Source organism: Peromyscus maniculatus, chromosome 17, assembly GCF_049852395.1.
Source record: "Peromyscus maniculatus bairdii isolate BWxNUB_F1_BW_parent chromosome 17, HU_Pman_BW_mat_3.1, whole genome shotgun sequence".
In the NCBI taxonomy this organism is placed as follows: Eukaryota; Metazoa; Chordata; class Mammalia; order Rodentia; family Cricetidae; genus Peromyscus; species Peromyscus maniculatus.
The window spans coordinates 32,805,667-32,828,632 of NC_134868.1; the positions used below are offsets into that span (position 1 = coordinate 32,805,667).

General features: G+C 43.8%; 1 protein-coding gene across 5 annotated transcripts in view; it reads right to left on the bottom strand.

The window, feature by feature from the left end:
- The window catches only part of Zdhhc2 (zDHHC palmitoyltransferase 2), a 63,100-nt gene extending 40,579 nt beyond the window's left edge, over positions 1-22,521 (bottom strand). Inside the window, exon 1 of one of the 5 annotated variants that reach the window (XM_006973972.4) lies at positions 22,215-22,521. In XM_006973972.4, the coding sequence (XP_006974034.2) occupies positions 22,215-22,341 (127 nt within the window). In that variant the 5' untranslated portion in view covers positions 22,342-22,521. Of the gene's footprint in view, positions 1-2,202; positions 2,407-22,214 lie in introns of those variants that run through there. The other 4 variants (XM_076553506.1, XM_042262878.2, XM_042262879.2 and 1 more) reach the window with 4 other exon arrangements.
- Positions 22,522-22,966: the final 445 nt, after the last annotated feature.

The following is a 22,966-nucleotide window of genomic DNA, read 5'->3' on the forward strand; positions in this document are numbered from 1 at the left end:
GTGTGTGTGCATGCCAGAACTGTGGAGTCCAGAAGAGGACACCAGACTACAGATACTTACATAACAAAATCAACAACAACAAAATGGTACTGATCCTTAACACAAGTAATGAGACAAAAACCACACTTTAGTCTTGATGGGGCACTTAGTATGATACTTGTGAGACTGCTTCCTAAAAGTGAGAAGGTTTATTTTAGATCTAACACTTTAACTTAATGAACACAAACTCACTTTATTTTTTTTTTTTAAATCTGAAACAAAGACGACTAAATCCTATATTCTCCTCAGACAAGAGAAATATAATTTATTGGGGGGAGGATATTATCTATTATCCATTCTATTATCACATTAAAATGTTTACTAGTTATACCTCTGGGGACAATCCAGACACAGACAGTAGTGACACTGTGGGCTACATTCAAAGTGCATTTGTCTAATTTTATTTTAAATGAGTAGAACTTCTTCCTGGTCCAGGCCCTGCAATGGTCTGTTTTGCTCCAGAGACTTCCACTCCTCTCTTATGCCTCCAGGACTTAAAACTCTGCCCTGGCTAATTGCGTTACAAGAATCACAGCCCTTTATTGGTATGGATGGGATGCAGGAAGAGAGGGAACAACAAATTATCACCATGGTTACTAAACTGTTCCTGTGTACCAAGAACAAAGCCAAGCGCTCCAAGAATGACACCTTAGACTCCCTCAGACTGCAAGGCTAGGAGTCAGCTTCCAGTTCTATTTTCTGATGACACCTCACCTCCCGATTGAGGCTTGCTTCCTGTCTCTAGCTGCCATTACGGCGTTGTTGGGGTTTTTTGTTTTGTTTTGTTTAGCTTTTTTTTAAACAAGAAAACTGATTTCAGCAATTATCCACATCATCCCCCCAAGCACTAACGTCCTATTTCTTCTTTGTTCGACTCCATTGGTCTCTCCTATCCAATGGCCGACTGTGATCACTCTTGTTGAAGTTTCCACCGGCCTCGCCCTGCCACTAATTTGTTATGTTCAAGCAATGCTAGCTGATCTAATTATGCTCATTTAGAAAAAGTTTGTCGAACTGACTGTGGATTTATCTCGGCTGAGTTCAGCCAGTAGAAGCCTCTTGTAGCAGAATCCTTTGTCCTCTTAGCTTCTCAAGAAGCTCATGTGTATCTTCAATGTACTAAAGATCAAAACTGATGTTGCCTTTAGACCATCGCAATACCAGACCTAAGAGACACTTGCTATTCCTATGAGTGCTTTCGGTTTAATTCCAACTGTAGCTACCTCTTCCTGACGCCTTAATTTGTTTTCCTTATAACATATCTACTTCCATTTTGATTTTTATTGTAGTTAACTTTGTTTCCATGTACATACTAATATGCAATCTCCTACTGTGTTATCTTTAGGAATGCCCTTTTTTATGATCTTTATAAAACTTTTCTGTGTGATCCTAATACACCATGGTGATTTTAGGGAGAACTCCAGAGCCCACCTTCCTCTCCATCCTCAGGTCATGCTACCCCCTTCCAGTGCACCACGCTTCCACCCCTCTGGGCTTTCTAAATAACATTGTCCCTCTCCTCAAAAGCCCCTTGACTGGCACTTTAACAAGTCACAGGAAACCCTGGCTGTCCAGCCCTCCCATACACGTTACCGTGATCACCATACACAGGGAGGCTGAGCTATAATTTTGCGGTTTAAGCAAAGACTTGTGCTTTATCTTGAAGAGTCCTCCTTCTCTAAAATTAAACTATCTCTTAATGTTTTCTGGAAAAGAAAAAAAAAACTGACTTAACAACCTCAGTCAAAAGTGACTCTAAAAATAAGTTTGCCATTGGATTTATGTAATCTGATTTGTGAAGGACAGGGAAGCAGCTTCCGGGCAGAAACAGAGGGGAAAGATGAGGCTTCAGTAGTGTAGAACTTAAACTCCCAATACCTGGGTTATTATGGAGCCAGTTCTCACTCAATACACATGTTACATACATCCTTGACACTCTGTATTCCCACAGTGGATCCCCACACAGCTTAAAACAAAACAGAAACTCCACAAGACTCCAATTGTTTGCTTTCAATAATAATAATAAATAATAATAATAATAATAATAATAATAATAATAAAGGAAACAGACTACATTTTCTACGAACATGTAAACTGATGATGAAACCATGTCCCTCAAAGCTAGTGGCTAAGAGACTTGTGCTGCATTTAAAATAAACCCACCTCACGCCATCCTTGACGCCACAAGTGACCAGGCTCTGGCCTACCTGTGTTTCAAAATCACATCTTTTCACCAGTCGCCCTGTTCCTGCGGCACTGGGGTTGTTCCTAGAACACAGGTCCAACTGTTTAGTGAATTTCAAGAGTTTGCAGCGGTCGGTGCTCCTCACCACCCTTCCGCTGCAACTTGAATGTTAGGACCGGGTCACAAACTGTTGCCCAGGCAACCGCTCTCTTCTTTGTCTTCCTCTGTCCTTCACGCACTCTCTATTTTTCTTTCCTGTTTCTCCTCTGGGTTGCTTGCTGAGATTTTTTTTTTTTTTAATCCTGGCTTTAGAGCTTCATGGTCATTTTATCTTGGCGAGTTTGGTTTTTGTTGATGTTGGTTTCCTTTCTAAACACTCAGTTCATCGCTCAGGTCTCATCACTGAGAGCTAAGTTATAAAAAAGCAAATGCACTTGGCTTACAGCCTGGCATGTCTTAGGGGCTCTTAGTTTTTTTTTTGCGGAGGCTAAAGACATGGCCAGAGAAGGGAGGAGGGGCGTGTGGTCCCTCCGCCCATGACATCTCCACCCCCTCCCCGTCCCACCCCTCAGGCTCAGTGAGAACAGTTATAACCACAAAATAGGCAAGTGGATTTGCAGTTTAAAGTGATGGTCTCAAGGCTGCTACAGAGGGAAACGCCTGCACGGTTGCTAGGGCTGGGTTGGGGCGAGACCTTTTGAGGTGGAGATGAAAAGAAAATGTAGCACATCACACCTCACCTTGAGCAAGGATGCAAAGCAAGCTAAGTCAGGGGAAAGGACAGACTTCCCCGAGAATGTCTCAGGATGCTGCCCTGCTGGGTCCACCCCCTCACCTCATTCCCCTGAGTAGCTGAGATTACAGGAGTATGCCAACAGGTCCTGCATGGTGAGCTGTCGCGTGTTTCTTTACCTTACCCCTCCTTTATAGCAGGTCCCGCATTGGTGAGCTGTTATGTGTTTCTTTACCCTGCCCCTCCTTTCCTCTTCTTCAGCAATCACACCCGGTGACTTTATCAGAGAGGTTGTAACAAAGTAGCAAACATGTGGTCCATAAACAAGGGAGGCAAGAAAACCAAAAGCAGGATGTGGATGAAGTTGGTGGCCACGGAGGCCTCTTGCTTGGACTTACAATGGCCACCAACTCTCCGTGTCTTCACATTGTCTTTCCTCTGTTACACTCTGCTTTTAAATTTCCTCTCTCCCTCCCTTCCTCCCTCCCTTCCTCCCTCCCTTCTCCTCCTCCTCCTTCTCTCTCTCTCTCCCCCTCCCTCCCTCCCTCCCTCCCTCCCTCTCTCTCTCCTCTCTCTCTCTCTCTCTCTGTTTTGTTTTTCTTTCCTTTTTGTTTGTTTGTTTTACAAGACAGAGGTTTCTCTGTATAGCCCTGGCTATCCTGGAACTCACTCTGTAGACCAGGCTGGCCTTGAACTCACAGAGATCTGCCTACCCCTGCTTCCCAAGTGCTGGGATTAAAGGTGTGTGGCACTACTGCCAGGCACAAATTTCTTCTCTTATATGGACACCACACATAATGGATTAGACTCTACCCCAGTGACCTCATTTTGGATTAATTTAATCTCTTTAAAGACCATATCTCTGTGCTGGAGAAACGGCTCAGCAGTTAAGAGCACTGGCTGCTCTTGTAGAGATTCTCAGTTCAATTCCCAGCAACCATGGTGGCTCACAACCATCTCTAGTGGGGTCTGATCCCTCTTCTGGCATAAAGTCATACATGCAGAATAGTCATATACACAAAATAAGTAAATAAATCTTTTTTTAAAAAAAGACCTTATCTCCAAAGACAATCACATTCTGGTGCCCTCAAGTTTGAAACACTAAGATTCTTGAATGGAAACATTATAGCTTATAATGTCCTCCAAAATCTGAGGTTAGTTTGAACAGAGCAAAGGCTGGATAGAGGCGAGATGGAATCTGGGGTTAATGTGGGTGAGAGAGGGTCAGATAAACATTTGTTGAATGCTTACTATATGCAGAAGATTTGGGCTAAAAATCATTAAATGTTCATCTCACTGAGGAAGGTCATATTAAAGTTTTAAAATCTGACCACTTCTTCCAGAGAAAGGACAACTTTAAATGTCAATCAATTTATGAGATATAGAATTAAGATCTAACTATGGGCCTATCTGACCCGAAAAATTTCTCAAGGATGATGCCATGTGGCCTCCCAGGATCTGTGACATCTGTTGCCTCCTAACCATGTACCCTGCTAGGCTTCCAGGTCCTGGATAGATCCCTTCTTTGATTACTTCCAACTTCAATGACCTGCGTTCAACTAGTCTGCCAATGTTTGATACCCATACTGCTTTGGGCACATTGGAAAGCACAGTGTAAAAAGTCCTCTACCACTCCTTCTCTTACAGCCTGCTTGAAATATCTAGGCCCACATATTATGAACTTTGGCCACCATTAAAATACTCCAGTGGCCATATTTAAGGGCAAAGCTCGAGTTTCACTTCCCCGAGTTTCTCACTTCAAATTTGCATAAGATCTATGCTGTTAAGGCAAGGTTGGGTTGGTTAGTGGTGACTGAAAACTAGGGGTGTCCTAACTTTCAGTTATTGGTAAGTCCTAACTTGGCAATGCAGAGAGAGAAGAATATAGTCTGGGACACCTTAAGGGTTCATCCTTGCTTGGATAGCTGCTAGTAAGTGCTACAGAACATGAGGCTACCCTGACTAAGAATTCCCAGTTCTTACACTTGGGAAAATATAAAAACCTAGAACTGTTTCTTTCCTGCTACAATGGAAGGGAGACTTCTCCAAAGTTCATCACAGCAGTGACTCAGCTTGAGATCTGCCTCCCTGGAGCATTTTAAGTGCACAATATAGTAGTGTTATGTACAAGCACAATAACAGACAACAGCTTCCTAGAGCCCAGTCATCCAATATGCCGGAAGAACTTCACACCTGCTGAATGCAGTCCATTATCCCTCTCTTCTTCCAGGTTCTGGAAACCACTAAACAACTCCACTCACCATTTCTGTTTGACTATTTTGCATCCCTAGAATCAATGGAATAAGCATTAGTCTGCTGTGGATAGCTGTATGCTGTGACTGGTTAATAAATAAAGTGCTGATTGGCCAGTAGCCAGGCAGGAAGTCCAGAGAGGAGAATTCTGGGAACAGGAGGGCTGAGTCAGGAGATGCCAGCCGCTGCCGCCATGAGATACCGGTAAGCCACGAGCCATGTGGCAAGGTATAGATTTATAGAAATGGGTTAATTTAAGATATAAGAACTAGATAGCAAGAAGCCTGCCGCAGCTATACAGTTTATAAATAATATTAGCCTCTGTGTGTTTACTTGGGTCTGAGCAGCTGCAGGACTGGCGGGTGGGAGAGATTAGTCCTGACCTCCGGCAGGCTGGGACCAGGAAAACTCCAGCTACATTAGTCCTTTTGTGACTGGCTGATCTTGCTCAGTGTAATGTTGCCCAGGTTCACCCATGTTACTGCACATGACAGATTCAACATGTGTGCTTCAGCAATCTGATGATAGTCATTTGCTTGCTGTAAATATTTATGTGCCTCCATTCTACAGATGGTATTAAGACCTAAATTAACACTAGGAATACATTTCCTGACTGTACTTAAATCATTAGTAGTGGTTATATCTCAGTTTTTCTGTTAGGCTATCCTATGACTCACTGCTACTTTAATATTAGCAAAGAAAAAGCTGACCCAACTACTAGCTAATGAGCAATGTAGATAAATGGGGAAATCTGTTCTCTCACCTAGTCCCTTGATGTTAGTATTCTCATTTTACTCAATGAAATCCAATAATCTGTATCTCAAAACAGACAGGATTAGGAGTCAGCAAGATGGCTCAGTGCATAAAAGCATTTGCCTCAGGGTCTGAGGACTTGAGTTTGATCCCTTGGACCAACATTATAGAAGAACACTCTCAAAAGCTGTCCTCTGAGCTCCACCCACACACTATGACACATGCACATACATGTATGCGCAGACACAACACAATGTTTAAATAATGTAATATATAAAAAACAAGATTCCTCATGCCAGCGAGCTATGCAGATATAAGTGAGGGGTGCAACTTATTTATCCTGCATACACTGGTAGGGCCCTCCATTTTCTACTCATGGCTACAAGTCAACCTCAAGTTCAAATAACCATGGAACCTTTTCAATTCCAGTGCTCTTCCTTCTCAATTTCAAACATTTTTCCTTAAGGAAAAACCATGAGAAATTTCTTTGAACTATGGACTGTGTTGGATTCTGGACTCTCATCCATTCTAGCTGGTTCCCATGTAATGAGCTGTCTACTATTAAAGGGAAGGTTAGGAGGAATTCACAGCCTAAGACATTTCCTTCATTAGAACCTAAATTATATAACTGGAAGGACCACACTACTCACATTGCCCAGTCTAAGTTCTCATCATCTTCTTACCCATGTTCACACGTACCTATTGTCTTAGTTACTCAGTTGCTGTCATAAAGTACCACAACCAAGGCAACTTCTAGAAGAAAGAGTTTATCGGAGGCTTACGGTTTCAGAGGGTGAGTCTTTAACCAACATGGTGGGGAGCATGGCAGCAGGTCATCAGGCACGGGACTGAGCAGTAGCTGAGCTTACATCTTCATAGACACACACAAGGCGGAGAGACCAACTGGGAATGGCATAGGCTTTTGAATCCTCAAAGGCCCCAGTGATGCACTTCCTCCAACAAGGCTATGCCTCCTAATCCTCCTTAAACAGTTCCACCAACCAACTGGGGACCAAGTAGTCAAACATGAGCCTATGGGGTACATTCTCATTTAAAACACCACACATACATACTGTTAACAAGCAAAATTCCGACTTGCATTTTAATTATTTTATCACATTTGAAATATGTATGAACAGGTAGAAATAATTTTTGCCATATATTTTCTTAATGTCATTATATCAATTTTTCATTATCTGGCACAGTGGCAATTATCACAGAGGACAAAATATATTATATATTTTTTTCTTTCCACTACCAGACATTCACTATTTTATACATTAAGAGAAACAAACAATGCTTCTCAAAAGAAATGCACAACCCCCTAAAACTATCCCCACCACGCGGAGCACTTATTATATGACCAAAGAATGCACACAACCGATTTTAAAATTACATCCATATTTCTAGGTCCATAAAAGCTATTTGACACTAGACAGCACTTCAAAGCTCTCCAGAGAAAGGAACTACGCAAGGCTGTAATACCAACTGCTGTGTTCACGGTACTCACTGGAACAGGATTTACAAGGCTACACTTGAAGTGACGTGAGCCAACGCTATTACCCTCAGTAACTGCTACAGTTATAGCACTAGGTCACAGCCCCTGCTAAGCTTCAAGGGAATCAGGTTGTGCCCTAGCTCTTCAATTCTGGATCACTGGGAGTAGTGGTTGCCTTTGGAAACCTCCCTGTCCTATGGTCACAAAGTCCTTACACATCCCTTCTTTGCGGGGAGGGGGCAGCTTACATTATATGATCTTTCTTTGGTTGTAGCTTGTACTATACAATGCCAGTCTCTTCTTAATTATAGCAGATAATACCCTTACCCTACGAATCATTTCCCTACAGCTTTAGCACAATCTACCTGGCAGTTACTGCTGTAAACAACGGACATTCACTTGAAGCCAGAGCAGGGTTCACATCATCAAGGCAGCTCAGAGATGATGGGCAGCTCAGAGATGACGGACAGTATGGTGATATTTTAGTTATGCTGAAATTTGATTTTATTTGTATGTTAATAAAGTTGCCTGGAGATGAGAGCTAAGAGCAAGCCATTTAGCAGAAGTCCGGTGGTGGTGGTGGTGGCACATGTCCTTAATCCGATCACATGGCAGGCAGAATCTCTGTGTGTTCAAGGACACAGCCAAATGGTGACCCAAACCTTTAATCTCAGTACAAACCATAGAGACCTGGAGGTCTGTATAGACAGGCAGTGATGAGGAAGTCATGTGGTTGAGTTTATAGCCAATGAGAAGGCAGAACAGAAAGACAGGACACAGGAAGAAGGTCTTTCTCTTAGGGGAAGGACAGCAGTGAGGGATAAGATAAGGTGGTCTTAGTTCTTGGCTACTGCTGAATCTCTGGGCTTTTAACTCTTTATTTGACTCTGTTTCTTATTTAATAAGACCTTTTAGAATTACATCTACAGAACAGGGATTATGATAGCAGAACAGGGCAATATTACACAAAACCACCAGATTCCATACTGTGTATACTCCTTAATATAAATGGGAAGTTATAAAATTGGTCTAGAGAAGGCAGTCCTCAATATTTGAACTGAATTTCCTCCTTTGTTCAATGGGAGAGCTCATCTCACTTTTCCTGCTGGGACAGACCTTCATGTTGGGTTTCTAGAACCATTTCCCCAATCTGCAGCTGGCTATCACAATAGAAAGTTTGTCAATCATTCATGAATCTTGCTCAGTTGTGTTGGGTTGCAGACCAGGATCTAGGTCATAATTAATGCCCACAGTATTAATTCAAAGGGCACTGACTCCCACACTTTTGTCCACCGACTCGTGCTTTCTTCCCACTATCAGGGTAAGCCAGCAGCAGTTAAGTTTTCTGCCTCGAGCTTGGTGGCCAGCATTCTCATGAGGGCACACACTCAGTAATGAAGGCTTCCCTGTGGGTGAGGTGGGGCTATTCACAATTCCCTGCCCAAGAACTTGCTGCTGAGCCATGAAACGGCAAGACAGGAAAACACTGACACATTTCATGGATACCCCTAGAGACTCTCACACTTGGACACCTATTACAAGCACCTCTGGAATAATTTTCCATTCGAATTGCCTTCTTTAGAAAACCTGTACAGTGATTCTCAAAAGTGTAGCAGAGAATGACCGTATTATTCAGGAATTCCATTCCTAGGTAGCCTAAAAGAACGTAAACCCAGGATGCAAATAGGTGTTTGTACACACTGTTGATTGGCAGAATTATTCGTAATAGCTAAAATAGGCAGAAACAACTCAAATACCCATTGACAAACAGAATGGAGTATATACATATGATGGCATGTTATCCAGTTTTTAAAAATGAAATTCTGCTCCATGCTACCACATGGACAAGCTTTGAAGACATTACACTAATGAAGTAAACCAGGAACAGGGGGTCAAAGAGCATGTGCCGCCTCTCAGAGGAGGTCGCTAGCATGGTCAGACTCGGAGTCAGAAAGTTGAATGGTGATTGTGAAGGGCGGAGCTATTATTGTCTAATAGGTACAGAAACTCAAGTTGGGAGTTTATTCTGGAGATGGCTGATGGTCATGGGTACAACAATTCGGATGTGCTTAGTACCACTGAACTGTGCACTTAGAAATGGTTGATGCAGTGGATTTTTATGTTATCTATACTTAACCACAGTAAAAAACAAAAAACTGCCTACTCCAGAGTCTATTCTCAACCACAAATAAGTGAATAGTTAGTTAATGCTGGCTGAAGTTTTCTCTCTTACCCTGGGAAGTAATCCCAGGGTAATAAACTGAGAAACACAGCCAGACATCTGCACTGGTGAGGAGGTCCATTCATGAGCCTGCCCAGGGTTCTCAGAGCCTGAGAATGGAAAGAATGCCCAGGCAAAGCAGCAGCAACCCCGCCCCCATGACCTTTTCCAGTCAATGGGAAAGAAATTATGTTCAGCACATTCTTAAGAAGGGTTGGGGCAAGGAAAGGAAGGAATTGAAACATATTTTAGGAAGTCATTTTCAAAATGTAAATTAGGGAACAATTTCAGTACTTTTAAGGGAAGATTTAGAACTACAAAAACGAATGTGGGGGTGTGTGGACAGTGCTGACTCAGTCAGAGTGCTTCCTGCAAATGCATCTATTTCTTTCAGTGATTGCTTTTATCGGTATATTGGTTCAAATAATTTACCCAGTCTGAATTGTAGTTATTACTATACTAGATGTTGTTATTATACTGTATTGTCCTTTCAACTCTCAAATCACATCTAACTAACTCACCCAATTCTTTATTACACATAATTACATTCAAAGTCCAGAAGGAAAAGATCATCTATTTGCTACCCTAAAAATATAAGTGCATAAATATATGTAAGTAAATACTAATATAAGCTTGTTGATGAGCATGAATAGTCAAATAATAAAAAGCTAATCTTCTCATGAAGGACTCTATGCTTTCTGCTCTAAATGTCTACTGTTCTCACTAGGCTCAAACAAACTCAGCGGGTGTCCACCATGTATTCATTCATTCATTCTAGAAAGCTAATAGACTGAACATCACTGTGTGTTAGCTTTTCTTGCAGGAATGAGGACCAGCACTATGCATGCGCCAGACATGGGCACTGCTGTGAAGTTCTTCTGTATCTCATTTCCACTTATTAAGAATTGGGTGATCCTGTTTCCAAACATTGTTCAGATTTTCCTCTGCCCGATATGCATATATTCTGGCCTTCCTCTCTTGCCTTTCCATCTCACCTGAAATTGAGACTTTCTCCTCACATTCACAACCTTCTTCATTTTTTTTTTTTTTTGTTGTTGTTGTTGTTGTTTAGGTATTTTGGAGGAGGGCCATGGGGGGTGTGGCTGCTGTTGTTTTGAGATAGGGTCTTGCTAAATTGCTCAGCCCGGCCTTGAACTTTCAATCTTCCTGTCTGTAATCCCCAATGCCGGCAAATGTGCTTAGATGCTCATATGCCCAGCCCCCAATCCTTCCTACCCTCCTTTTTACTTTTTATGTCACGACACTGTGGGCCTCTAGCAGATGACATAGCCATTTACTTGTCTTTCCCCCAACTCAGCTGTGAGCTTCAAGACTGTGATGTTTGGTTTTTGTCAGCTTAACACAAGCCTAGACATATCTGGGAAGAGGAAGCTTAGTTGAGAAAAATGCCTTCGATAGATTGGCCTATATGCAAGTCTGTGGGGGTGTGGTCTTGACTGATGATTGATGGGTGATGGCTCAGATCCCTGTGCATGGTCCCATCCCTGGGCAGGTAGTTCTGAGTTGTATAAGAAAGCCCTGAGGAGTAAGCCAGTGAGCAGCACTCCTCCACGCCCTCCGATTCATTTCCTGCCTCCAGCTTCCTCCCTAATCTTCCCTCCGTGATGCACAGTGACCTACAAGTATACTTCAGAATGAACCCTTTCTTCTCTGCAGACCTGTTTTTGGCACCATGTTTTACAACAGCAATAGACCCTACTACCTTAGACAAAGACCAATCAATAGGTGTTTCTGAATGGATAAATCAAAACTGTTCAAGATTTATGGATGCTTAAAATGCATTCGATCCTTGGATTTTTGAAGTTGCTTATTAAAGAATACGCATCCGAGAACTTGCAGTCGATCGATACCATTTCCCCTGCTCTGACTAACATAGAGCGCTCAGTTCTCTGTATCTTAGTATTTTAAATGTACCTATTTCTGAAACTAATTGTATTTCAAGAAAAATACGCTATAACGAAAGCCTTGATTAAGACACACTGGTCTCTGCCCTTCATCTTTTCCTATTCCCTGGCCTCCCCGGAGAAGCCCTGGATAATTAGCAGTCAGGGTTAAGTACATAAACCCCTGACAGCTTTTCTTCCTAATGCATGTCACATGGGGTTGCCACTTAGCAATAAACTGGATCACACATTAGCCCTGCAATTCAGAGCAAGCTTGTGACTATCAGTCGGAGACTCATAACTGAAATTGTTTTTTTTTCCTCCTCAATAACTGATATCAAGCATTTCTCATTATAGCTCAGCCAACTCTTTTTCAGCAGGCTGCCTCTCCCACTCAAGTACTGCTGATGTGAATTACACGTACTTTACGGACAGCAGTGGAATACCATCTCTGAAAACTCAGTGAAAAGTCACTCTGCAGAGGAAGCTATCCACCTCTTGGTGACTGAGATAACCCATGGGCCCCCGAGGGGATTCAGGACATAATCCAGGGGATCAGGGACATAATCCGGTTTGGATTTTTCATTTGTTTTAGTGTTGGGGAAAAGCCCATGTCTCAGACAATCTAAGCACACGCTCTACCACAAAGCTAGGCTTCTAGTCCCTCATCTGGCCTTTAAAACACACTTCAAATGCAATGAAAACCCAGTTTTTAAATTTTTTTTTTTTTTTTTTTTTTTTTACAAAATGCACAAGAAACAAAAATGTAATTTTAGCGGCTTACAGGAGAAGATTTTCATTTTCTAAGTTTCACTGGACCTCCAGGAAGTCTTCATTCAGATTATATTTCTATTGTAAGATGGTCCAGGAGACTTAAGACCGAATGCAAGCCACTTTATACTTTCAGCATTTTGTTTGAAAAGGCTTATAACTAGGGTTTTTTTTTGTTTTTTTTTTTTGTTTTTTTGTCTGTGGGCTAGGGTTCTTTTATTGACAGCCTTCCTGAGGGCATCCTGCTTCTCTTGGTGACCCTAGTGACGAAAGCCAAAGCAGTCATTAATAAGTAATTAATTGTACAGTCCACATGGAAAGACATCTCAAGATGCCAGGGAGAAGCATTAGCAAGGCACACAGTCCAGCCATGTCTGCAGGCACTTCATCGGCATTCTTAAATACAATCAACAGAGAATCTAAAATGAACTACCGCCAAGTGTGCGGAAGTGGTAAGATGACAAATTCAGCCAGCATTGATGTTTGCTCCAGAGTGTCTCTCAGACAAAAATGGAGTTTGGAGGACACGATGTTGGGAGGGAGATGTGATGAGGAGACTCCTGAGTCGGGGTTCAAGTGGGAGACAGGGTGAGGATGTATGGAATCGAGATATATTGTCTATGCGTGTGAAAGTTTCAATAATAAGTTAAAATTAAACGTGGATTTGTTGTTGTCGTCGTTTTGTTTTTGAGACAGGGTTTCTCTGTGTAGCTTTGGAGCCTTTCCTGGAACTCACTCTGTAGCCCAGGCTGGCCTCGAACTCACAGAGATCCACCTGCCTCTGCCTCCGAGTGCTGGGATTAAAGGCATGCGCCACCACTGCCTGGCTAAATGTGGATTTTATGGCACTTCTAAGCACTGGTATTTTAAATTCAAATTAAGAAAGGGCACATAACTGTGGCAAAAATGTGGTTATAATTTTGAAAGGGCCATTGTCAAGAATCATAGCTGGCTTGTTGTTTCATATAGCTATTAAGAAATTAAAGCCGTGGGGTGTGATAGCACACACTTTTAATCCTAGGATTCGGGAGACGGGGAAGGAGAAAAGTGCATTTAGGCCAGGCTGACTTACACAGAGAGAGTCTGTTTCAAACTGGGAGAGAGGGAGGAAGGGAGGGAGGGAGGAAGGGAGGGAGGGCAGAGCAATCAAGGCAACTGCGTACTTTACACTAACCCCTACCCTATTCTCTTCCCTGATAACTTGCCCCTTTCCACTGTTAGTGTATAACTGTAAAAATCAAAATACATAAAGTCCCCTTCAAGGAATCAGGTTTACAAATGGAATATCAAAATCCCCAGTTAGTGATATTATGTGTCTGTGATTAACTGTCCTTAATATTTCTAAATAGTAATAGTGGAACTTCACACATAAAAAGTGATCTTTCCGACCACCTTCGGAATACTGCTTTCTCATCAGACAGCATGAGGAACCCATGTCACATTCTAACTCATCACTACCCAGCTAGAGTAGAGAGTTATTTCTACCGTCACTATGGACTGAGCGCTGTGATCTGAGGAGACCACTGAGCTCACCACTTTCTAAGGAAAGGCAGGCTGGGGGAAGTGATACAACTGTCAGAACACATGGAATTAACAAGAGAAATGATGAAACGTAACTTATAGTTCTCTGTGTGTCTGTGTGTCTGTCTGTGTGTCTGTCTGTCTGTCTGTCTCTCTCTCTCTCTCTGTGTGTGTGTGTGTGTGTGTGTGTGTGTGTGTGTATGTGTGTGTGTGTGTTGATAGAGACTGGAACTTAGGGCAACTTTGCCCAACCCAGGCAAATGCTCTACCACTAAGCACACCCCCAGCCCACATTCTATCCTTCTGAAAAGGAAAATCACAAGATTTCCATAAAATAAAAAATAATACAAACAAAAACCAATAACAAACATTTCTTTGAGAGCTCATCCTAACACATGCCATATATACTTATCTCTGAGTAATGCTGTCTACTTTTTAAATTCGTTTGTGTCTTAGTGGTGCCATTTTTTATCACAAAAGTAAAAAAAAAAAAGATCAAATGCCCACCAGGTGGTGGTGGTTCATGTCTTAAATCCCAGCATTTGGGCAGGAGGCAGAGGCAGGCAGATCTCCATGAGTTTGAGGCCAGCCTGGTCTGCAAAGTGAGTTCCAGAACAGGACTCTGACAGAACAGAGAAACTCTGACTCAAGACAAAACAAAAGAAAACAAAAGGCAACAATATCAAATGCCCATGGTTCCTGGGCCACTTAGCTCCTTCCCCACCATGGGACAAAAATCTCAGCTCCCCTCGTTGATGTCTGTGCTTAGACCTTTAATGGTGAGACCATCTTCACTGTGTGTACTGGGCACCGTGGCATCTCCAGTGTGTGATAGCTGGCCGCCAAGGCAGTGACTCCTTCAGAAGACCATCCTCTGGCATTCTGTTAACTCTGCTTCAGCCACCTTCTCTTGGCTTCTATGAATTTCCTAAGATCTCTTCTTCTTCCGTCTTTGCATAGGCTCAGTGAAAGGCATTCGTGAAATCTCCCTGCTCAGTTTCACAGACTAAATGAGGGTGGAGTAAAACTGGTCTATGCCTCTTGGAAGCAGAAAGGAAGCTAGAACCACCATCCGGTTCACAGTGGGAGCAAAAACATCTGGTCATCATCTGACTGTGAGATATGCAGATGTAGTCAGCATCCTACTGTGAAGGCATTATGACTGATGCGCTCTCCATTCATCTTTTCCTCTTCCTTACTGGTTATCCTTTCATGTGGGTTCAACCATCAATTCACAACTTCCTGGCAGTGCAGCATTCCATTTCTGTCGCCCTAACACCTCGCTGTGGAGCTGGCAAGAGAAAGGAGGCACCCTTTCCTCGTGTTCAAGCTGCAAGAGGATGATCTGAGTACGTTTGTCCACATTTTGGCTTTTACGAAATATCTCTGTGAATTTCTACAAATCATCTCTGTGGAGGAAAAGATTTGGCAGGCAACCAGGGTTCAATGGCTGAACTTCCCTCAACTTTGGACAGCAATGACTCTATTCTAATCTTTACACGCTCATGGGAAAAGGTCACGTACACACACACACACACACACACACACACACACACACACACCACACTTCCCGCAGAGAGGATTACCTCAGTTTAGGGAACGAGCTTCTGGTAATAGGAAACACTTGTGAAATTGTCACGATACAGACGACAATCCCAAGAATATAGAGGCAAACTTTTGTACAACTTAATTAAAATTGAATTCTGATGGGTAAAGCATCCTCTCACATTCATCTGCATTTTTAGTTGGCTGCCCTTGTATCAAAAAACAGGAAATCAAATAAAAATCACAGATAGATTAGTTCATTTAACACTTACAGATAGTCTCTATATGTTAAGAATGTCAACTGTTTTATTTATGGTATTTCCAATAAAAATTGACCGAATTATCCTGCCAATTGAAAGGCAAAGAGTGCTTGGATGCATTCATGGGGCCAAGAACAAAGCAAGTAGTTTTCTTTCCCCTTCTTACTCTGCCTGGAACCATTTATATTAAACTTGGATGGTGGCACAGATCCAGAATTTGAAACATATCTTATAAGCTTTTGAATTGTGGGTTAAGACTCATGAAGATTTTAATTTTCAAAATAGTTAACAATATCAAGAAAGAACTCACTAAGTATATTTGCATTATTTTAACATGAAGAATTTTAAAGTATAGTGGTATCAAATGTTTTATGTGTCTCAGTTTTTCACAGATGTTTCTATTTCATTTCAAACTATTCTGATACTTAAGGATGGTAACATCTGTATCACTAAATTGTCCCTCTGATCTTAAAAGACAGGCCATCTTAATGCCCTAAATGGTTTATCAAGTGAAAGTTTACCAACAACAAGAATAAATTAATTTTTTTTGCATGGCTCAAATTATTTTCATTTTAGAAGGTAATTTAGAGTGTACCCAGTCTCTCTCCTTGAGATTGCAGTGGTCCTGGGCTCAGAAAAGACCCGAACATAACAGAATCTAAAATGAGGGCTGATATATTTTATTTTGGGGGATATGCATTTGTTTCTAAAGGAACAAAAGAACAAGAAAACATATTCTTAAACTGATCCCTAAATATGGGTCAATTTTGTTTATGGTTTTATTTATGTACTCATTTATTTAGGGAGTTAACTGGTTGGCATCCCAGGCTGGCCTTGAACCCACAGTCTTCCTGACTCTGTCTCTCTAGTTCTGGGGTTATAGATATATACCACCACACTTGGCATGTTCGAATTCTTAAGCATTCTTATTACATGCTATGAAATATAATAGGTTGCAATCATTGCTGAAGTGTGTGTGTGTGTGTGTGTGTGTGTGTGTGTGTGTGTGTGTGTACATGTGTGCTAGTGTATAGAGCCCAGAGAACAAATTCAGAAGTCACTCCTCACTAGCTCTTTACTTTGTTTTTAAGGCAAGAACTCTTTCATAGGCGAGTTGACCAATCAGGCTAGCCAGGCTAGCCAGTGGCCTCCTGGGAACTAACTACCTATCTCCATTTTCCCAGCACTGGGATCACCAGTGTGTTACCACATCCAGCTTTTTACATGGCTGTGGAGGATCGAACTCTTGTCTTCAAGCATGCACAGCAAATACTTTACCAACAGAGCTACCCCCTCAGCCCCAGAACATTCTATTGGTCTAGCTTCTAACTTACTCTAAAGGTCAGGCATCTGGTGTTTCACAAGATTTACATCCCGCTTACCAACTGTACTTTTCTAATAAAGTTTTATCGGAACATATCTACCGATTCATACATCATCGGTGACTACTTCGTCACTACAATAGCACAGCTGAGCAATTGCCACAGAGACCACGTGGCTTGGAAAGCCAGAGTATTTCTTCTAGAAAGCCTTCTAAAACTCTGAAAGCATTATGCCAAGGCTGACTTGCAGAACTCTGTTAACTCATGAAACGGCAACATGAATGTCCCAGACTCGGTAAGCAACTGCAAAGCGCTGAGGCGTTTGGTGAGCAGTTGGTGGGAAAGGAGATGTTAGGACACTTAACCAGAGTGGTAAGATCCACAGGTGACACCTCTACTAGGAAACTTCGGGAAGGACATAGAACGTTTAGCAAGTGCAGTATTCAACTCTCCCTCTACAATCAGGACAGGTTCGGCTTACGTTACCTCTAAGCTTTGAGGACTGTTGTGGTTGCTGGAAATGACTTAAGGAAAACCACAAGGAAACTCAGGACTGGGAGTGTTTGACCCAGCACTAATTGTCTGGTAGACAGCCAGGAAAATGTAGGGAATAGTATAGAAACCTGGGACTCCACTTGTCTTGGGCCAGTGTGGGTCTCTTAAGCTTGCCAGTGGGAGATTTAGCAACCTGTAAGCAACATCAAGCTGCATGCGTACTGCACCCCAAAATGGAATAGGTTTTTCTTCCTCTTAAGAATTGTCCAATTTAGGTGGACTTTGTTCAGTCATCCCCCCCTCCCCCATTATGACCCAGTAGAAGATTGGAAGGGACAATTCAGCCTACACTGGTTTGGGGTACATAAACAATAAAGTAAGACTATGTTCTCTTTAGAGAATATATTCTGTTTACCATCTTCTGCCTATGCATAAAAGGGCAAAAATACAACTTACATCAGATGCATGATGGGAAGGGCCATGTGCAGTAGGAAAAAAAATGATTATTTAACCTAATTAACCAATGAAAATAGAGAACCCCCCAAACTGCGCTCTTTTGTAACCAGAGCCTCCTTCCATTATACCAGGAAATCACCATGGTCCCTTGAGCATCTTCATTCATGCAGCCTGCTTGCCTGCCCTCTTGCCGGACACTCCATTTTGAACACAATTTGCTCACTCCTTTGCAATCTGTATGGGCTTTCAATTCATCCAAAGGGCCCACAACCCAGAAAAGAGCTGGCCCAGATGCTGAGCACTGGGGACAGAAGCATTTGCCTAAGGTCAAACGATGGCAGCGACACACTCAAGGCAAACAAGAGACCAAAATGGTTCAGCAAAGGTAAGTATTCATCTCTTACAATCACCTTAGGAGCGTTCAGTAGATCTGGAATTATAACAAGACAAAAGGTCTAAAAACATGCAAATCCATTTGAATGCTAGCACTTGAGAGGAACAAGTTTAACTGCCTTCTCCAACAAGCAATGTTTGCATACTAATTATCACGGTGGCTCTGTAAAATACACACACACACACACACACACACACACACACACACACACACACACACACACACACCAGGTCCAGCACATCCTCAAACCATATCCAAGGCTCCAGACACTCTCTTACTCCTCGAATTCTGCATCCTCAGTACACACTGTTATACTTTTTCAACCCTTGGAATGTATATTACCATATAGAACACAAGATGGCTAGCATTTGAATGGACCAAAGATGGGTGAGACAAAACAGAAGCCAGGAATGGGGATAAGGGCAGGAGGAAGAGAGAAGTGGATTGATGAGAGGCAGGAAAATGAGAGAAAGGAAGCATGGAGGGGAGATATGATGAATGAGTTTTATTTACCTAGCAAACCGTATAAACATATTCTAGATGATCACCAGTGTAATAGCCCTAGGAGACCTTTTATTGGCAGAATTGGAAGCAATTTTACTTGGAATACTTGACTCTTACATGTTACCTCTACCTCTCATGTATTTCTGATATACGCACATTCCAAAAGAGAGGAGTTATTTTTGTAAAATACAAACACCAAGCAAAAATTGTGCTCACTGAGAGAGTGCCTAGAGAGCCACATACATGCACATTGTTAAATATAGAAACCAACCGTAATGAGAATCATTATCGTCAGTTTCCAAGGATACCAGGATAAGCACTACTCCTAAATTGCAGTTCATTCAGCAAAGGGCATGGAGTAATTTATATTCAGGGTCATCACTGGCTGACAGCAGATGTGGAAGGAGGGCCAGGGTAAATCACCCTGCTTGCTGAATTCTGGTTGCTACCTACTTCACTTTTAAGTCCCTGACCCCTCTCCTTTGGTCCCAACCCTGGCCAATATTCAGAGGAGAAATTTGACGAAAATGACTGTAAATAACAACTTCCAAGAGGGAAAAAAAAAATCCCCAGAGGGCAAGCAAAGAGACCTGTGATTAATGCTAGAGTGGGGGCGGGGGCAGGCACTCTCACTTTCTTTGTGAAAAGCTGCAAGAGCCATTTGTGTGCATCAGTCACATTGGTCGCCCGCCATCCTCCCCTGTGCCTAGAAGAGAACGTACAGCTAACCTCAACTTCTCAGCCAACCAAGCTCAGGCCATGCGAGGCTTTTGGAGAATACCACTGATCAACTGGCACAGTCTCCAACCTAAAACTCACCTTCGTCTTGAATTTTTTCCTTCTGGCCTTTAGGACCCAGACTTTTTTACAATACTCATGTCCTTGGTTTTTTGCGACAACAATAGAAATAGTTGACACTACTTTCTAACAACTGGCGCGGGCGGGGGCGGGGGGGGGGGGATACTTCTGCACCCTTTATTTGTTTGTGTTAATCCATTTTCTGATTGCTTTTACTGTGGCAAGCACTGAGGTCACCACAGGTGGGCAGTTGATGAGGAGTGGTGGACCCTTTGTCAGGTAAATATCAATAAGAGGCCACCGGGCACCTAAGGAGATTGTCCTTCTAAGTCAAATTGTCACTTATGAGAAGGGTGATTCAGATTTCACGGATAGCTTATCTTAAAATTATGAAAATGTAAATAAAAAGATGGCTGAGCTGCTGGGGAGATGGTTCTGTGGGTAAAGTGTGTACAAGCGTAAGGTCCCCAGTTCAGACCCCCTCTCCCTCAAACCCACATAAGAGCTGGATGGGTGCAGGCCAGCAATCCCAGTTCTGGGAGGTGGAGACAGGTTCATCCTGGGGGCTTGCCAGCCTGCTAGATGAGTGGAATGGTCAGCTACAGTTTCAGTGAGAGAGTCTGTCTCAAAAGGGAAATTAGAGACTAATTGAGGAAAACACCCAGTCTTCACTCTGGCTTCCACACCCACTAGCATGGGTGAGTGAACAAACCTACATACACATGCACATAAGCAAATACTACATACACACGAACAAGAACAATGTGGTCCAGATGTAATAACGATTTTCTATTTAGGTCCTTAACCATCACCTGTCTATTCTATAGAATAAAACTTCCGATGGAGCACCTGGTACCTGTGATGGAAGAAACACCATCTGTACCTTCAAATGCTTCCTCTTGATGGACATGAGCCATTATGCCAGGCTAAGCTTCTTAGCTTAATGTGATAATAAAGAACAAGCTGGCTATTTTGATAGTGAAGGCCTTCTAGGGCACTCTGCTTTTTGCAACGAATGATACTGTTAACTGTTTCTCAGAACTGAAGGAATAAAATACAACAAAGTTTCCCAATAGCTATAAAGCACACACACTGTATATCAATAAACAAACTATTTACAGATTAACTGTTAATACAGGAACTGTAACTTCTTTAACATTCTTCCTATACATTATACATGATTAAATATTACATATTTATATGCATTGCTATGAAGATGTCAGTATAGCCCAATCTTTTATTTTTAATCCAAACAAATTCACCCGATTTGGGTTTAAAAGGTTGGTTTTGAATCCAGTCAACAAAGTAATAATAGCAAATTTAAAGACTATATGAAATGGGAAGATAGTCTCAATTATTTTGAAAATTATGCCCAAATTCTTCTGGTGTGTCATTTTGACAGTATTTCTCATAGGACCAACATTTGGAGATAAGATGGCTTCAGACATAGTCTTGCATTTCAGGCTTGAAGCTTTGAAACTGCTTAACAGGGCCCCATTTACTCCTTTTTGTCCGGTCCAAGGCTTGTACTTAACGGGCGAACATATATTAAGTTCGGTGGATGAACATCAGACAAAATATTCACAAACCATTAGCAGAAAAGTCATCCCCTGTTGGAACATTTCTTCCTGATAACATACATCAGGTTTTCACAAAACCTCCGAAGGCAGAAAGTTTGCATTAGACATCATAACTGTATTCCCTGCTTATGCATACTCAATCTAAAAAAAAAAATCTTCAGCGTTGAAAGTGCCCCACCCACCAATTCAGAAGCCTTATTTTGGAAAGGGGCCACTTGGCTCTCTGGATGTAAGAACCTCAGATGATGGGTTCCCCGCTCCACCGTCTACTACCCCAGCATCTAGATTACAGTACTATATTTCTCATGTGTCCGAAAAATACTTTCTAGTGGTTCACCCCCCTGCCTTTTTTTTAAATTCGAAAGTATCTAATTATCAACCCTCAACCCAAAATCTCAGTTACAACGCTAGAGAGCACTGCCACAATTTTTTTAAAAGTAGAGCTGCGGCCATCAGGAGAGAATCTGGCTCTGCCACCTGAGCCTAAGGCCAGCATTTCCCCCGCGTGGGTCTGGCGCAGCTCTGATTCTTGGCCCAGCTTCCAGCCCTCTGGCCTCCAGCGCAGCTTCCCCGGCGGCCTCAGCTCTTCAGTGAGGCTGCAGATAAGCAAGAGACCACTGAGGTCCCAGGTTCTGTCCTGGCCAGCGAGGGGGTGTGGCTGGTGTGGTAGCCGCGAGCCAAAGGCAGCCGGGGTGCTCCGGGCTGTGCGCCCTGGGGTGGAGGTGACCTGGTAACCCGAAAGCTGCTAGGGGAGGCGGAGGTAGTGACAGAGTGTTGAGGGGTTTTGAGGAGCTGGCTGACCTCCGCTGTGTTGTGTCAGGGGGACAGGGGACGGACAGGGCAGACATGCTGGCAGTGGGCAGCGCCCAGGGCGCCGGGGAGCCTGGCGGATGCGCAAAGTGGGAGCCATCGCGGAGCGGGGTAGCAGTCCCGGGACGGCGGGGGGTTGCGTGCGGGGCTCGGGACGCGGCCACCTACTCACCTATGCACAGCTGGATAGCGTAGGCATAGTAGGACCAGCCCAGCAGCAGGCTGATGAAAACCACCGGGATCCAGTAGAGCACCCGCCGGCACCGCCGCCGCACGCCGCCCGGGCCCGAGGGCGCCATCTTCCAGCCGCACACACCTGCCCAGCTCCTCCGCCGCCGCCGCCCGCGGGCCTGGCTCGGGGCCGGGCTTGGGGCTCCCGGAGCACCCGGCAGGACAGGCCCGGGGGCGGCGGCCGGCTGCGCTGCGGCCACTGCGGCCGCCGTGGCGCTAGCTCCCCATCCCGCGGCAGCGAGCGGGCGCCGCGGACTCCCGCTGCTCAGCCCGGCCGAGGCGGCGGCTCTGCTGGGGGAGGACGAAGGCGATGAGGAGGCGGGAAGCTCCGCTCCGCCCCTGCCTGGTCCCCGCCCGGTCCCCGCCTCGCCGCCGCCTCCCACTGCGCGGCGGGCTGCGCCCTCCGGCGGGTGCCGGGGGCTCCGGGCTCGCACTCCCGCAGCGCCCCCCGGACGCTCGGCTACCCTCGCTCCCTAGCCACCGGCCACCGCGGGCGCGCTCGAGGTGGCGACCCGGTGCCCACCCGGTGACCAGCTGCTTGGCCCTCCGGCCCCTGCGCTTGGCCCTGGATCCGCGGGACTGCTATCGCTTAGGGTCACTCTCCCCAGCTGCAAGCCACTCCCAGGGCGCGGACCCGGATCGGAGGGACCACGCTGCGCAGAGCCGCGAGTGGGAGGGGGGATATGAGCGGCC